The following is an 18,341-nucleotide window of genomic DNA, read 5'->3' as shown; positions in this document are numbered from 1 at the left end:
GTGCAGAATTTAACATTTAAACAAAAAGTTTATTCATCCATCCCACAATAACTTAACAACTTCCCACAATGCCTCGGAGCTAAACCTGTGCAAATGGAAATGCCAAAATTGCACCACATAAAACATGGCGACCTCTGGAGAGAGAATAACAGATCAAATTGATTGTTCTTGAAGTTTTTGTTGTTTTTAATCACTTCTATCCCAAGTAGGACACTTCTATAAACCTGGACAATAAAATGAAACAAGCTTTTTTGGCTTCTTTCAGTGGGATAATATTTGTACACTGAATTTTTTTTTCTTTTCCCATCCCTGACTGAAAAGGTTTAACATATAACCACAATCTTTTAGCTTTCGATCTGTTCTCATCTCTTTTCATATAGCTGTGTATAGTAAAATTATGTAGGTTAAAACAGCTTCTTTATACTTGTGCTTTAGCCAATGTCTATGTGAAAGAGATACATTTACAGTAAGATGTTTGTAAACCACAAATAAAGATCCACGTGATTCCTGCCTGAAAGTCAAACCACCCAGGTGAACTAAGCCCATAAACCATTGCATGTGACCTACACTAGTACAAAAAAACTGCTCACCGAAATTTGTAGTGAAACCCCTAAAAATAAACATGCATGTTTAAGATTTCTTTCTGCACTGCTAAATAAATGTCAAAAAAGGGTGAGATGAGAGTTTTGAAACATCAAATTATAACTCGTATTCACTTGAATTATCTTCTATTCAAGCAACAATTCTTCCGACCACACAAATGTTACAATATTGTTGTACAAAACCAAATGGACAGCGTCGGCTCAAAGAAAGACAGTGACTTAAGGAACTGGTGCACCTCTAACAGCTGGGATTGCCACTTAACAGACAAAACGATGCGGTTTTAAATACAAGAATGAGTCATTTCTTTTTTGTCTGCCACAGAGTCACACAGATGTAATAATAAAAAACAACAACAACAAAAAAAACCTACATCCCATATGTTAGAATTTATGTTGCACACTTAAACCGATCAATATTTCCCCCAATGTAAAAGAGAGCAAATGGAAACAAAGCAAAAACGTACTTTTAATTTATAGAGATTTTCTTTAAGGAATTAGGTTTGCAGTCACTCGTGGTATACCTTCTGCACTTTAATTCAATCCTTCAACCCAACAACCACCTTATGAACAAAGGGTGTCAAACTAATATTGGATTAAAGGACTGCTTACTCTCTGCAGAGCACAGCAAACTCCTTTCTAACTACTATCTAAAATGGCAAAGCCGATCAAAACAAAAAACACAACATCTACCATTTCTCACTTAATAAAGTGAGTTTTAGTAACACAGGAAAAAAATGCAACAGATTTTTCATAAACAAATCCAACCTTCGCACTGAGAGTGTGGCTTTTGAGAGCTAGTGCAGATAAAGACAAATATCTGCAGTATCCTTATAATATGACTACATTTAGTCCCAGTATCCACTTGGGTGCTTATTTCAGAGCAGTTTGGGATGAAAATTGGAACAGATCATGAAGACAGGGGTTAGAAAAGGACACATTTAAAATAAGAACACATTTAGAAATCATTTCAAATATTCAAATGACTTAAAGTTTTTCTTTAGCTATATGGCCGGTGCTTGAACTGCTTCAAATACAGATAGTTACAAGCAACACAATCAAGTCTTCCTCCTGTTTTTTTTTTAATCCTCAAAAACACTTTTAACCCACAACTATTTTTTCTCCTCAAGACTAATTTGCATAAAGTTGTAAGAACAGCTGTACTGATTTAAGAGGCCGCATCAGATTGTAGGACCTGGCCGCTTGATATGATTCAATTACAGATCAGCGCGGCTGTTCCTATGCACTCCATGCACACAAGCTCAAGAACAGACAAAGGAAGTGATGAGTCAGATCTCAGAGGCTGTTATGAGCCCACACGCGTTGTCGTGGTCTTCTTGTCAGAGAAGAAGCTTCGCAGCAAGACCACCTGGCTGATGCTGACCACCAGAAGGATAATGGCTTCTCCGATGGACCAGAAAGCGACGCGGGTATTGAGGTCCTCGGCGCGACTGCGTCCCTGGGCCTCACGGAGGCGAAAGTGTGTCTGATAGTCGATCACCGACTTCAGAGCCTCATGGATGGACACGCAGGCTGACTCCATCTGTAAATGGTGAAGATTGGAAAACAAAACTGATTTTAGATTTTTGGAAGATGGCTGAAAATATTTACTAAATTCATCCACCAGGAACATTAAATCTGCAGGGCTGATAAATATGAGTCTGTCACTTAAGGGAGGGGTGGTTCTTGTATTTATATCATTGGTATTCTTTTGGCAACAGTGGTTTTGGCAGTGCTTTTTAATTATATTTCCTTAGCTAATATTACAGTAGGCAGATGATATTTTGTGCTTTTTCTAGTCTGTCTGAACAGACATATATTTCAGTATTTGAACATCCCACATCTTGCTGTCTTTTTCTGCCTTTAGTTTTGTGCCTGATAAATGACAACCATCATTTACTTAATCTAATGAAACACAAAAAGGTGATAAGGTCAGACATTTCCAGAAGGAGGGGACTAACATCTGCAACATTTAGCAGGAATTTTCCCCCCATTATTCTAAAAAGAATGACTCCAGCTCAGCCATATTTTTAGGATGTAATCAGCTTCCCTGAAGTAATTGCACAAAGTTCAAACGGTCATTTTCTGGGTTTGTCTGGGTCTCTCCAAATGTCTTTTTTTTGTTTGTTTAAAATCGTTCTTTGGTAGATCACTGGTTAGGATCACCGTCTTGCTACATCACCAAATTTCAGCCTTCTTTTAGTTGATATTATCTTGTGAGAGTAGCCACAGTACTGAGATTTCATTTACAGATAAAGCTTGTCTGGTGACCCTTTCTATCTGAATAAAATAAACAAACTCTGCAAGGTGGCTGCTCTGCTTTTTGGGGGTTATTTATCACCAGGATTTATTTGCTTTTAATTTAAAGAAACTGTGTTGGTTCATTTGTGCAACCAGGATGAAGACAGGGTAACCGTTTAGGTTATTTCGCCCTAACAAATACAATGAAGGAAACATCAGTGAGAGAAACAGGCAGTTAACAGGTTTATGTGTGCATCCTCACAGTTTACCTGAGTAAGAGCAGTGACTCTGTTCTCGTTGGGGAAAAGTGGAGGGTCATCGCCAACCTGGAAGTCAAAGTAAACTGTCTTATGGGTGAAGGTGGAGAACTCATTGCTGAAGCAGAATTTGTAGGTGCCGTTCTTGGCTGCTGTGAAGGTAAAGCTGTCATATTGCTTCTTCATCTCCTTATAGAGTGTTGTGCCATCTGGGTCCTCCAAGCGGCAGTCCACATCGTAATGACCACCGGTCACCACCTGGGAATCGAAAGCACAGAAGGAATGAGTAACAAAGCCAAGGAGGGGTAGGATGGATACTGACAAAGTGTTTTTAAAAATATATATGGATAGCGTTTTTGCTTACAGGTCAGATTCTTTATCAATTTCATGTCTGAGTCCTACACATGTTTTCAGTGTCAGTGCAAATTAATCTGAACACAGTGTAGAAACAGAGTTTAAAACAACTGCCCCAACATTTGTTTTGTTACAGCAGAAAGTGGACAGTGAAAAGTTATATATCATCAGATTGTTATTACAGGCTAATTATGCACACAATTAAAAATAAAAACAATCACCCAGATTAATCTTCATTTATTGCACTTTTTCTCTTTTTTGGCAAATACACTTGAGGCACCAGTATGTGATTATTGCACTTTAAAAATAACACAACACTATGATCCTAATGCATACTTGTACAATAATTCCCCACTCGACCTGTGGGCTCGTCAGCCCTTGGTATTTCTCAAGCTTCTTGTATTCCTTCTTCTTGATTCACTTGGTATAGCTACATCCATCACCGTGGCCTTCTTCCTCTGATGGTCCACCATGTGGACATTATATTTGATTGGTTAACCATCACCAGTTTGTTTGTCTGCATCTGGAGGTCTAAATGGATGTTAGCTTGAGTTACTCTCAATCACCTTTGGGGTGTATCCCATTTTGACCTCCGGATTTCCAGACCATACTCGTCAAAGATGTTCCTGTATACGATGCTACACACTTGGTTATGGTGTTCAATGTATGCCCTACCTGCTAGCATCTTGCACTCTGCTGTTATGTGCTGGATTATCTCTGGGGTATCTTTGCACAGCCTGTATGATAGACCTCGACCTCTAAGGATCTTTTGCTACCATGAGTAGTGTTTCTGTGCCGTCTACCCTGTCAAGCTTTAACCAGCCATTGGTAGAATCTTTCAATATCAGCCACTTCTTGTGTTTGTTATACACCCTGCATGTGTGTGTGTGTGTGGTTCTAGTGAAATGTTTAAGGCACATGTCACAGATAATGAACAAGATCATTTAATAGTATTTATTACTTATAACTAGGCCTGCTGCTATCTGGACACCTCTTATTAAATTTAAATATTTACCTGAAGATCTTTCAGGTAGAAGTACAGTAACTGAGTTGGTTTACATTTCTAATGTTTATCAGACATGCACATGAAGCTGTTCATGTCCCTGGGTTTTCATCTTTGACGCCTGATACAGATTTCAAGGGGACAATCTATACTCGATTTAATTTGGGGGGGAAAACGACAAGGATGATTCGCATGGATGGGAGGGATCGAAAGAACAGACACGCACCTGGAACTCCAGGGTGCATTTGGTGCCCATGATGATGTCTTCGTAGAAACACTGTTTAGCGTTGTCTGGCAGCTCAAAAGTTAGCTCGGAGCCGAGCACCCACCCACAAAGCAGCTGGGCCCAGAGCACCTGAAGCAACACCCGAAGCGATCCGTGCATCCTGAAGACTGAGAGCCGACAGCTTCTAAGAAAAAAACTGTAAAAACAACAGATTTAAAACTAAAACCGTCACCGAAGGTGGCGAAAATACCGACAAGGAAAACCCGGACACTGATATAAGCGGCTAGCTGCTAGCTTAAAGCTAACTAGCGAGCTAGCTGGTCTTTATATTTTAGAGAAAGAAAGAAGCTCGGGATTTGTAATATGTTTCAATGGTTGCTGTGTTGTTGTTTTATTAGGATATAAGTAGTAACAGGCGTTAAAATAAATCCAAATATTTACGATTTTAGATTATGTTTTACTTAGAATTACCTACTCACCCCAGTCCTCACCCGGATGCAACTAATGCTAAGACGCGTATTACTAACGACACATCTCATTGGCCGTCATCCGTAAAAGCCCGCCTTTGCTTGCTCTCACTGGTGGAAAAACATAAAAGGAGGAGCCATTGTAACATCACGTGGGCCACAACCACGTAAGTGTGAGCAAAGCGTAGCTTCCCTTTTAGTACCTGAATCCAGGGCTCCAACGTGGCCGCCGGTTAAAATGAAAGTGAAGGCAGTTTGAATGGAGTAGAAATGCTGCTTAAGCCCTATCGGTATAGCATGGTGGTTACATTTATGTTACTTATAACCAAATTTCATTAGACACATTAAATGTTTCGTAACAATTTGGGATATTTAACCCCTATGACAGCGTCACACTCTGGCAACAAAACATCTTTTTTTGTTTGTTTGATTTGTCTTGTTTGTTTTGTCTTTTTTGTTATTACACTGTGCCTTAAGTTTTATATTCATTTATTTTTATATAATGACACAATATATAAGGAGTAAGGGGGTGAAATAATCTTTAAAATTTACCTGTATGTGGATGAATGTGTGAAGAAGTATATTTGGTTGTTGAAAGGAAAATTTTGATTTCATTTATTACTAGAAAAACATTTTGGCTCATTTTCTCAGTTGCATTATGGGTTTAGACCACTTTTCCAAACTACTTTGAGCTCTACTTTGGGTCCTTTCTGTATGGTGTAAAATGAATGCCTGACTTAAATATTAGTGGATAGTTTTCATTCACAATATGTAGTAGACTTGATTTTAAAGGTTATCGTGCCAGATAATGATCTATTTTCCCTGTGTGTTTAAAACAAATATATAGAAAAAATTGTTTTTAAAACATTTTTGCTGGAGTTGAACATTGCAAAGTAACCCCTAAAATCATGAAAAAGAAATATTGCTCTTGAGTACATATTAGCATTTCTGTTGTGAATTGTAAGAATGAAAAACAAAAACAAAACTATATCATTCTATTCATAGCAGGCTTACCTTTTAAATGTTCAGGACAGCTGTCTTCAAACCCTTGCACTTTTCCACTTAGAGATGTTATAGATGGCAAGGAGCCAGACTTACATCGATCCTCTTGCCTTGCAAATAAAAACTCTCCATGCCTTCATTATACATTTACATCCCATCCCTATAAGCATTTATATTTATCTCTCAATCTTTATGCCAACAAAACGCACACTGAAAACACCACAATGTCTTTCTCTCACATCTAATATTCATGTACTCATTTAATACTTTTGGGGTGTAGACCATGCCAACACCCACAGATGTTGTATCATTTTAATATTCCCATGACACAACGCCCCTCATAATGTACGTTGAGTGCATCTTCCTGATAGTTGTGAAATTGCATCTCACCCTGAAAACAAGCTTCACATGAACATGCAGTGTGTATGCAGTGAAAGCAAAACAAGCCACAGAAATCAGTTAGATGGATTTTATGGTTGGGTTATGGTTAAGCAGGAAATAAAGCAAATGCATTATGAAGCAGGTGTCGAATGAAAGGTATCAAAAACAGTCAAAGGTTAAGAGGAAAGACTAGAGTTTAATTAAACGAAAGTGGGAGAAAGTAGGTGTGGAGAAAGGAATGACTTTTTCATCAGACACACTGGAACATCATTAAAATATTCAACTGTGGAACAGCATTGGGAACAGCTTTGCGTCTTTCACTTTCACGCCCCCCCGCCGCCTTTTCTGAACGTTGAAATGATTGGGTCGACGCTCACTCCATACCACTTGGGGCAGTAGTGCGCCAAATAATCGAAAGCCAGCTGTAAATGCGCCTCAATAAAGAAGAGAAGAGGAGCGCCGTAAAGACAAAACAAAGCCACACATTTCAACGAACAGGCGCTGGTCGCTTTTTTATTTTTATTTTTTGTAATCAAACAAATTTCATTCATTATTCATAACGATTACCGGCAATATCAATAAAAGGCTTGCATCATGCCGAGTAGTACGTCTTTGCTGGAGGCCGATGAGGGAGAGTCCGAGGTCCCACCGCCGCTCCTGCACGCTTTCGCCGGTATGGGCCTTGACGAGCAGCACGGCGCTCATAGCCAGACGCCCGAACTAGCTGACGAGAGCCTCCCCTTTCACCACCTCCCGCTCTCCCATTTCAGCCTCCTCGGTACGGTCCTCGACTTGAAGCCCTTGCCACTGCCTCGTCCGCCCTCGGGAGACGAAATTAACAAAACGGCAGCGGCTGAGGACGAGCCATTAGTTGCAACCGATTCCTCGTTGCTAACGCAGGCCCACCACCGCAACCAACACCTCCTTTCTGGGCCGGCTAGCTCCGGGATGGAGCACATCGAGACTGTGTTGCTATACAACGGAGACGAGCGGGACGATCCTGCGGTCGGCGGCGCTCTCCCGCCGGCTAACAGCATGACGATGCTACCGTCCGGCGGGTTCGGGGAGCCGGATTACGGAGAGGCCGAGACATCACTGTTGAACCGGCGTAAGAGCGTAAACACGACCGAGTGTGTGGCCGTACCGAGCTCGGAGCACGTCGCGGAGATCGTTGGCAGGCAGGGTGAGTCGCTTTCTTTTTGACTGCTTGTGGAGCTAACGTTAAGGTGCTAACGGAGTTTAGACTAAACTTTGTGGGGAGAGTTAGGCAGGACCGAATTAAGGGACAAAATAAAGAAACTTGAAGAATCGCGAGTTTATCTTCTAATTAATTAAAGGCGTGGAACAGAAAAGCAACGAGATAAAACTAAGTTATAGCTTTAAAAAAAAATCGTCGCGAAGAAAAGTGGCATAGTCAGCTACTAGCTTAGCATTCCTCCCCCTTCAAACTGGGTCAACAATAACACCCTCGCCCAACACCCTGAAAAAAGTTTACAGCTAAAGTTTTATTGGTCTCCGGAACCCACTCTGTGGCCTCGGTGCAGGAGCTCGCCTATATCACGGGTATGCTGTCAGTGAGCCTCCCCGTAGCCGTGTTTCGCTGAGCTAAACCAGCCTGGGCTTTGTCTCGGAGGAGAGGGCACCATTCTTTTGCCACATCAGCTGCAGGTTATAGTTAGCTCCGTGACATAACCGATATGATTTCAGCTAAACATCCCCTCGCTGTTCTTAGACCCTTATATGTGGTCTTTGTTTTATCTAAACTTTACATAGATGGCTGGACTCGGTTAGTGGGGCAGTGTGATTATGTTTGAGAGTAAGTTGGGGGATGGTGCACAGACTGCGGTGTTGACAACAACAGGAAATGGCTCTGGTAATGATGCTGGACTCTCAACCACTGCTGAATGGAATATTAAATTTATAAGCTATGCAACTTTTATGTGGCATTAATGACTGGAGACCTGTGCTGTAGTGCTTGTGTCATGATCTTTTATTAGTTCATTAGTTTATTAGGAGATGCAGAGTTTCAAGAGTTCAATGTTGAATTTGTGAAGGTTAATGTGGTTCCCTTATGTGTTTTTTAACTTGCCCATGTGACAGGCTGTAAGATCAAGGCACTTCGAGCCAAGACCAACACCTACATTAAGACACCAGTGAGGGGGGAACAGCCAGTCTTTGTTGTGACGGGGCGTAAAGAAGATGTGGCCATGGCTAAAAGGGAGATCATGTCTGCGGCTGAGCACTTTTCCCTTATCAGAGCCTCTCGGAACAGGACTGGCCCTCTTACTGCAGGAGCCAGCCTCGGGACTCCGGCTTTACCTGGACGGACTACCATTCAGGTCAGCAAGCTTGACTTTAAATGAAAAAAAAAAAAAAGAAGTCATTCAGGGGTTGAGAACAACCGTTAGGATGACTCTGTGTTATTAGTGTCAGTATCTAGGCAAAATTATTGTATAAATAAGGCTCTCTGTTGTGTTTTGTATTTTAAAGTGTGGTGTAGCTAACCTTTATCGTTTTAACTGTACAGGTGCGGGTACCATATCGTGTTGTTGGGTTGGTTGTGGGTCCTAAAGGTGGGTATTTAATTTGTATTGTTTGCATGTATGTAACTGCTGAAAGTCATAGTTTTAAAGAAAGTCTCTAAAACAAAAATCAGAATTGCCCTTTAGCTTAATTATATGTTGTTTTAGCATAGATGGCAGGAAAGGTGTGAAACATACAATTTAGGACAAAAAGAGTCAGAAAAACAAATTTCATGTTAGTAGATGCAGACTAAAAGTGTTTTTTGGATGATATAGGCACTATGGGACTGTTCAGTTGTGTAGCTCTGCTATCAGGCCCCACATCTAACGGCTTTCTGTTTCTGTGTTGTCTAATGGATATCCTGTATTTCTAAAAGCCTCTGCATCTTGATATCCATCAGCTCAAGTCCAGAAGATTCCCTGTCGCTCTCAGCTAGTCTTTGTACACATTAGCACCTGTGTGTGGAAAAAGCCCTGAGGCTGATTATGATTTGCTCACTGTCTTTAACTCTTTGCCCTGTTGACATTACCAGCTGTGTGTCAAATAGCATGGGCTGTTTTTTTGTTTGTTAAACCAACCAAACTTGCGATAATACCTGTAGAGGAAGTGGTGACGTGTCAAAAAAAGTCACTGGAGTTGAAAATTTAGGATGAAACACTGCGTCACACAAACACAGAGTCGAGAGGTGTGCTGTGGAGTATTTACAAGCATCAAAATGCACTCTAGGATATTGTTCTCGGTTAAAAACACAGTATTGACATTTGATAAGGTTTCCACACTGGATCTGAATTCAGTGTTTTGGTCAGGTGGTGTGGATTTCAGCCAGATGAGTCAGTAGGCCAGCCTGTAGTTGAGCACTGTAATTACTGCACAGCTGTGCTGTTTCCATTTTCAAAGCAACACACACAATGATTAAATAGATCTGAGTGTGGGGCGCTGGTTTGACTCACTGGGTTGAGCAACGGTGATGCATATGCTATAAGGTTAATGCTGAGGCCCGCTTTTGAGTTATGTCTTTCTCCAAGCTTCTCTCCTGTCCTGTCCAAAAAAAAAAATCTATAAAAAAAACAACAACCAAGAAACAAGTGTAACTGCCGTAAATGCACAATACTGTCGTTTAGAGCAGGGCGATATGACCAGAAATATTTATCACGATATACATTTGAAAATTTGCGATAACGATGTAACTGACGATATAATTGACACTAGACAAAATACTTTACAACTCCACAACTTTATTTGTGCAAAAAAACCCATCAATGTATTTTCACTTAAACAAGCAGCTGTTTTTTTTATGTGCATTAAAGTTATATAAAAACTTAACAGTGCAAATTCCTTGCTGACAGTTTAACCAAAAGGCATTTCCAGTGGAAATTGGCCGACATATTCTCAGTATAACCATGTATAATATCCACGAAACTTAAAAAGAGGTTATACACACACAATACGGTAATATTATGTTGAAGCGCAGTACGTATCACTCCGCGAGACTCCTGTCTACGATAGCCGTAATGCTCCGACAATCCATCAAGCGGTGCGGGTTCGTAGCTTAGCAAAGTCGTACTAAAACATTCGACAGATTTTCGAGTGCGGTGTACCACATAAAATCGTTTCGAGGTCAGTAAACACAACCAGAATTCATACATAAGGCACATGGGATTATAAGGGGCACTGTCGATTTTCAGGAAAATCAAATGATTGATTTTAAGTGTGCCGTATTTTCCAAACAACACGGTAATAACGACGGCCCGCTAGCATGCGCTACCAAAAATAGTGCTTTGTTGTGTATCTGACGGACGAAAGCTAAACCAGTTCCACACCACTGAAGTTGCAGCATTTTTACAAACCAATTCTGGTTCATCCGTTTCATTTAACGATCCACTTTCGCTCTTCTCATTCTGCTTTTTCTGCCATGTGTGTATGTAAACAAAGGCACTGCACATGCGCGTTTTACCATATTCTATCGTGATATTTCATTTTCCTATCGTTGCCCAAAATTACACCGGTATCATCATGAACGGTATGATATAGCCCAGCCCTACTGTCGTTGTGATTAAAATCTTGAGTATTTAGCTGTGACTGCAGTTTCTGTGTGACTCAGCTTGGCCTATTTTGTCAGATTGTCAAGCTGCAGTTGTTAAAAGACAAACAAGTACACAGAGCTGTTAGTGATGCAGTCTGAGATTTTGATGGACTATTATTTGATTTATGAGATTTGTACCACCAGCTACTAAAAATTAAGTGTCCATGTGCCATTTGTTTGCTTTACATTGGTGGCTGCTCATATTAAACATGGACAAAGTTTCTGATCATGAGGTTAAGGTTAGGTGACACTTTTGTTCAAGCACTTTTTTTCTACTCTTGTATCTGTGTGACGTCAAAGGGGGGAGGGGTATATCCCCAATACAGCAATCTCACTGCTCTGACTATGAGGACCTAAGCCCCGCCCACGTCATATTCAGACTCTTGAAAATGTGAAAATGAACATATTATATCCACTTCAAACTATAACCGACAGTCATGTTGCAAAGTGAGCAGAACGTTGATTGAGTCTTTGTATTGAACATGTGTCTCTCATGTTTTGAGTGAAAGAGCTGGTCTGGTCATATCTTTCAGGAGCAACCATAAAACGCATTCAGCAGCAGACCCACACCTACATTGTGACGCCGAGCCGGGACAAAGAGCCAGTGTTCGAGGTTACGGGCATGCCAGAAAACGTGGACCGGGCGAGGGAGGAGATAGAGGCCCATATCGCCCTCCGCACCGGAACCTGTGGGGGCATCGAGGCTCCAGGTGTAGACAACAATGACTTTCAGTTCAACGGGACAGATGTCAGCTTCGAGACATCGGCTGTTTTGGGAGAGGCCGGATGGCTTCAGGCAGTTGCATCATCACCAGGCGGCGGTGGCTTGCTGCCACTAAACATCAGCGGTACTCAGCGAGTCAATAGCAATATCAACAATGGCGCCAGGATGTCTTCCAACTACCGCAACGACAGCTCCAGCTCCCTGGGCAGCGGCACCAGCTCAGCCGATTCTTTTTATAGCAGCGGGAACGTCAACCGACTGGCAGACGTCAGCCCGACCGGCCCGTTTAATGCCAACGCTAACAACAACAGCAATGGCGGCAGTGCAAGTTTCTGGTTTGGCGAGGGCCTTCTTCCCGTGGGGTCTGAGGAGCTGGTTGGGCTGGGAGGTGGAGGCTCCTCCTCAGGATTTGACCCATTAACCATTTCCACTGCCCATTCGTCACACCCTACTGCACAGCCACACATCTGGAGCCCCTTTGTGGACCACCAGCCCCTCCAGGCCTTTGATGCTCTTCAATCTCAGGTAAGAGAAATTTAACAGCTGCAGTTTTATGGCCTCCTGTGCAGTTTTATTTTAGTCTTTTTATGGTCAGCAGCGTGCAGGGGGAGTTTGATATGCAAATTGCAGGCTCAGAACTGTGATTTATCACAGATGTGCATTTATAAGGATTTTGTTATAACATTAGAAATCCCTTAAAAAATGATGGTGGATATAAAACTTGGTAAGCTAAGTTAATATGTTGTTTCTCACTAACTTATTTGCCTGCATAGCTCAATTTTAACATAAACTTTTTGATGGTGTCCATTTATCTAATCTTCAACACCTATGATGTCTCCAGACAAGCCAGCCTGGGACACCCCGGCTCTCGCCAACCTTCTCTGGGACCGATGCCCTGGAGCATCCTCAGGCCCAGCGTGTTCACCGGGGACCGTTTGGCTCGGCCGGGGCTCTCGACGCTCACAGGTTCCCCTCTTACAGCTCAGCCTTCTCCTCCTCAAGTGAAAGCACCGCCTCCTCTTCCTCCCCTCCCGAATCCTCGCTCGCCTATCGACTGGGGCTCGGATCAACAGGGAGGGGACAGGATTTGTGCGTCCAGTGTATGAATAACCAGGCGATCGCCGCCTTGGTTCCTTGCGGCCATAACCTCTTCTGTCTAAATTGTGCCACCCAGATATGCCAGGGTCCAGATGCTGTGTGCCCTGAGTGTCTGTCCCCAGCCACCCAGGCCATTCAGCTTCACAATATGTGATTTTCTTCTTCTTCTCTTTTTTTCCCCTTAATTTCCTTTATAACTGATTAGAGATCAGCCTGCCCAACACTTATGGTTCATGACGTGTGTGTGTGTAGGGGAGGGAAATACAAAACTGACCCCAGGTCAGTGTCTAAGTGTAATTCTCATCTGGCTTCCTTTAAGCTGGTGAAGCAGAGTAGGTGAATAAGGAATGATGTTGATTTAGGGCCGAGGTTAGGGTGCTGAGCCCGTTCACGTGCCTGGTATTGTGAAGTCTTCTTCCTTGATTGATCAACGAGAGGGTTCGAAACCCTCTATGTAGCATTGGGGGGAGGGTGGGGTTGGGATAGATATATTTTTTTGATTCATATTTTCTTTTTTGTCCTTAAAATCTTTAGTTATTGTTATTTTTTTGTACCTACCTATAATTTTATTTGTTTTAAATTGAGTTTGAATTCTATTGGCCTTTTTTGTCTACATCTCAAACGTTTTTATTTCTTCTTTAAAATACATTGAATTATGGCCAAGACCCTTTGCCTTTATTTTAAGTAAAAAAAAAAATAATAATAAAAAGTAGAGGCAAATGAGTTTCCATGAGTTCCACATGTGACTGTATAACTACACTATTAAGGAAAAATAGTGTTCTTCTTGTTACTTAAAAACAAACAAACAAAAAACCAAGTTAATGCAGTAAATCTGATACAGCGTAGGTCGTCTTTTCAGAATTCATGTTTCCCAGATGATTGGTGCAAATATCATCAGGCTACCGGCGCACACCTGCGCGTCTTTAAAAAGGATGTTTACATTCAATAGGACTTGAATGAGAGGTTTTGAGTACTGCTAATATAATAACAGTGTAACACACGCGGACACACACCCGCGGCGTGTTTTGACTTTATTAACTACAATTTGAAAGTTGTCGCACTCCAACGGCAATCTCTCGTTGCCTCATTTCTTTATTCTTTTCCCAGAATAACACCGACAAGTGAGTAACTTTTTTTATTACTTTTGGGGTCGAGATACCGCTTCAGTATCGCCACGTTGCTTTCCACTTATACTTACAAACTGTTTACGGTAAACTTGTGCCTAATTCCACTCTGAGTGTAAACAGAAGTAAACCGGTTCAGCGGACACATGGCGTTGCTCTATCTTTAAACAAACTTGTGGCCTTTTTTTGGGAAGCCAGTAATGAATTCACAACACTATCTTCAGATCCAGATTTTCGGGCTCAAAAGAACACAAGCTGACAGACCGAAGTCTTAATATATTTGTCGAGGTTCAGTCTCCCAAGACGCTCCTCGCTGGAACAAATCTTGTCTCACGAGGACGCTTTCTTTCGCTTCCTATTTTCCCAAGCTGATATCGAGTGTTGCGTTCATATTTTTTGGCACCAAACTTTCTTATTTTGTCCATTTCTGTTGTCACATTTCCCCACCCCCACCTGAGTTTATTTACTTCTAATTTATATGTCCGTTACGACCTTGTATGGAAACAAAGTACTGTTTTTCAGCCAAAAACAGATATGCACAGCTTGTACCTTTGGAAACATTCCTCCTCCCTGTTGTTAAAGTATTTACTCTTACTTAAATCACACCTGGGAGCAAAAAAGAGATTTTTCTGAAACTATGAAGACAGCTGTGATCTGGAACAAATCCCTGTACTGTACAGGCAGGCTACTGATTCTTTTCTTTTTGTAGACATCTCAGTAATATCCTTCTCTTTCACTTGAATGTCGACTCGTTTGGACGGCTCCACCCCGTGGCTGTCTCTTCACAGCTTTTCGGTTGGAAGTCAGGAAAATGATTCCAATGGGATGCAAAACTGAGATGAAGGCCGCTCGTTGCTTCACTTTTGTAATCCCACGTCTCTTCTGCCAGGCCTATGCAAAATTCATCTCAGCACGAAGCACTAAGTGAAGCTTCTCGGGTTTCAAACAAACAAACTTTGGGGTTAAACTTGTAGACAGAAATAATCCGTCTGTTTATTTTAGTTTTTTATTCCTATTACATTTCAGTTCTTTAATGAGATGTTTTAACGGTACACACTTCACCTTTAACCAGCTCAGTTGCTTTTGTCCTGTGCACTACTAAGCACAGAGCTTCCCCATTATCATATCACACTATTGACTGGCCGGGACAGGCATGTTATCGACTTTCCTCTCACCTTCTCATCTCAAATCGTAGCTTTAAATATCTGTGACTAGTACAGGACAGAATGAGCTCACGGACACTTTTAAAAGGGGGAAGCACTGGAACGAGTTCAGCTCGGACTGCGCTCGCACTACATTAGGTCAGTGCTGTCTCTCTGGTGTGTGGACACTGGATTGCAGTCCCTCTAGCATTCCAGCTGTAAACAGTATTTTGGGAGTTTTTACACAGCTTTGCTCCGTTTCTTTTTAATATCCATCATCTTGGCTTTCATAACAAAATGCAACCAAACAAGTCCCGCTTCTGCCCCCCTCTTTGGGTCATCCATCCGTCCCGTTGTATTCTCAGCTCTACGATGAGCCGATCTCCTTTTAGTCTTTCTCTCTCTGAGGGAATGCAATACACTGTCGGCCCTCAGTTTATCGATATGAATCTATTTACATTTTTGTGTATGTATTATATAATGTTACTGTTAATGACTGATAAATATACAGAACTTATTTTTATTTTGTTACATTTCATATATACATAAATATATATATCTTTAAAATGTTTACAATAAGATTTTTGTAAAAAAATGTTTCTTTTTTTTCTTTAATTTTCTGAGTGATTAGGTGAACGAAGAGTTGGAAACACAGACATGTTTCCACGCAGGAGAGTGTCAGTGCTGTCTGCTTGTAGTCTAGGTATTAGTTTACAGTATTGATCATAATAGTATTGATAGCTGCCGTTTAAACCTAGTGGAAAATGGAATGTGCATCACGAGCATGTCTTCATAATTTACCGCCAATGTAAAGCATCACACTGCAACTGTAAAAAGGCCAAGGATCCAAGCTGCCTGTCATGTCTGTACACCACCAAATTAAGAACGGTATACTATTAAAATGTATCTTAGATTATCTCTATATAAATACATATATTGTTAAGCTGTACCAACAGTTCAAAGTATTTGCTAATTTTACTACTTTTGTTATGTATATGTAGGGGGAGTCTTATGGCATATAAATTCTTTCAAATTGAGTCAGGAGTTTAAAAGCAGACTATATTTTATAACGGCCTTTTAAGTTATTGTGGCCAAAGCACTGATATTATATATTTGCTGTAAAGAGAATTTAAGAGTTTTATTTTTCTGATATTAAAGTTACTTAATAAAGACTGTTTCATTTTAAGCCATGCCAGACTGCTGTCATTTTTTTCTTTTCATATTTCCCGTGGGATTGTTTTCACGAGGAGTTCAGATTTCATCAGAATTACAACATACGGGAGGATGTTTTTTGCGATTGAGTGGGAAGGTTCAGGTGAAATTTTAAGTTATTATCTCAAAAGTTCAACTCAGACTTCTAAGTAAGTTGAAATTTTGGAACGCTAACCTTGAAACTCTTATGAGAAGGGTTTGTTTTTTTGTTTTTTTTCCCACCAGTGGCAGAAATAAGCTTTCATTTTAACAGGTATTCCTGACGAAAGCAGCACCACACTCCTCACTAGTGAGCATTAATGTCCCTCAGGACCTGCAAAAATTGAATTATTGGATCAAGATTGCAGAAAAAAGAACGATGCAAAGTGCAGCCTTTGAAAAAAATATTGATATGGAGTTGGGTAAGCGTTAAATAGCACGAGGACTTTGTTCTTTGAATTCTGCTGCTCAGACTAGGGTGAAGTTAGAAATTGTGATTAGAAATTCCAGTTTGGAAACACAGCACATAGTTGTTGTTTTTGGTTTTTTTTATAGATTCAATAATTTGCCGCTCATCATCTCTGTAGATAAAGCAAAAAAATAGAAATACAGTGTGTGTCAGTGTTGGAGCGTTTTTTACATCCATTTTTTATGGCTTTCTCTACATTACTTTTTCCATATGTTTTACAGTAGCCGTAGGGATTTTTGTACTTGTGTTTCTTTTATTTATTTCACACCACTCAAATATCCAGCCTTGTACAGAAAGAAATCAGATATTAGAGGCAGCACGACTGAACGTAAGATGTACACGACTGCTAACGGTTTTCATCAGGCAGTAAATTTGAAAAAGCCCACCCACATGTGCCTTCTATTCTTTTTAATTAAACATCAGCTGAAGTGCACGTTGTTCTGCTGGTATTATAAAGAATGTGTGTATTTACAGAATGCTTGTTGCCCCAGAGGTTTTGAGCTGTGACAGTTGGAAAACTACACGTGTAAATAAGGCAGGGTCTGCTGTGTCCTCTGACCTCATGGATGTCCTTTAAAAATCATTTTCTTGATTTGTTGTCCAAATGTCTTCTGTGACAAACGAACATGGAAAAAAATGGGTGCAACAGAGCAAAAAGAAGAATGAGGGGAGATATGAAATATAGCAAAAGTGCATTTGAATGAGGGGGTGGGGTCAATATTTACCCACTTTTCTTTGCAAAGGGCATCTCCAGGACACAGGTGGGATTCAGGTATGGGCTCTGAGTGGATGGGGTATTGAAAATCTTCTTTGTTGAAGTCATTTTTTTGTTGATTATATGCTTTAACTTGTTACAGCAAAAGATAAAACTGTTCTTTATCTTTAGATGTCTTCTTGTGTTAAAACTTCTACCACCCTGACTAAAGCACAAGTCCCAGCAGAGGAAAATCAGCCCCAAAGCATAACGCTGCCACCGTGATCATGATGTCCCTGTGATGTGCAGTGCTGTAGGAATTATGGCTACAAAGTTCAACATGGCCCCACATGCTTTTTAATAACCTGGTGTACACGGTTGCAAAACGTATTCAAGGTCAAGGGTCAAGGTCAGATTTATTTATATAGCACATTTCCAACAGCCGATGCTGCACAAAGTGCTTAACAATAACAATAAAATTAAAAACTACAGTGTAATACAATAATAACAATAGAAACAATAGAATAGAAGAATTGAAACAATACTAACTAATTCAGTACAATAATAACAATAGAAACAATAGAATAGAAGAATTGAAACAATACTAACTAATTCAGATAAATCCAAAATGCTTGGGTCATAATGTGTTAAAAGCCAGAGCGTAAAAGTGTGTCTTTAGTAAAGATTTAAATTGCTCAAGAGTTTGAGCAGATCTAATATTAAAGGGGAGACTATTCCAAAGTCTGGGACCTGCCACAGAGAA

General features: G+C 40.7%; 2 protein-coding genes across 3 annotated transcripts; one reads left to right on the top strand and one right to left on the bottom strand.

Moving 5' to 3' along the window:
• Positions 1–8: 8 nt before the first annotated feature.
• tmed7 (transmembrane p24 trafficking protein 7) lies at positions 9–5,271 on the bottom strand. Of its 2 annotated transcripts, none has more exons than XM_086314591.1 (4): positions 5,160–5,271; positions 4,681–4,876; positions 3,110–3,355; positions 9–2,142 (listed from the first exon to the last, which is right to left on the bottom strand). In XM_086314591.1, exons 2-4 carry the CDS (start codon positions 4,837–4,839, stop codon positions 1,906–1,908), a joined length of 642 nt encoding a protein of 213 aa, XP_086170717.1. In that variant the 5' UTR covers positions 4,840–4,876; positions 5,160–5,271; the 3' UTR covers positions 9–1,905. The 2 variants fall into 2 exon arrangements, with proteins under 2 accessions (XP_086170717.1, XP_086170716.1); XM_086314590.1 differs by having other exon boundaries at positions 5,152–5,268.
• Positions 5,272–6,951: 1,680 nt separating this feature from the next.
• Positions 6,952–16,415, top strand: LOC147317538 (RNA-binding protein MEX3B-like). The gene is made up of 5 exons (XM_086314588.1): positions 6,952–7,713; positions 8,631–8,869; positions 9,058–9,103; positions 11,670–12,385; positions 12,702–16,415. Exons 1-5 carry the CDS (start codon positions 7,125–7,127, stop codon positions 13,110–13,112), a joined length of 2,001 nt encoding a protein of 666 aa, XP_086170714.1. The 5' UTR covers positions 6,952–7,124; the 3' UTR covers positions 13,113–16,415.
• Positions 16,416–18,341: the final 1,926 nt, after the last annotated feature.

The sequence above is a fragment of the Aulonocara sp. 'chitande type north' Nkhata Bay genome, linkage group LG12, assembly GCF_057382095.1.
Source record: "Aulonocara sp. 'chitande type north' Nkhata Bay isolate Kocher_YH1m ecotype deep benthic linkage group LG12, A_spYH_male_GT1.1, whole genome shotgun sequence".
In the NCBI taxonomy this organism is placed as follows: domain Eukaryota; kingdom Metazoa; phylum Chordata; class Actinopteri; order Cichliformes; family Cichlidae; genus Aulonocara; species Aulonocara sp. 'chitande type north' Nkhata Bay.
This window is presented reverse-complemented; position numbering and strand designations above follow the sequence as displayed.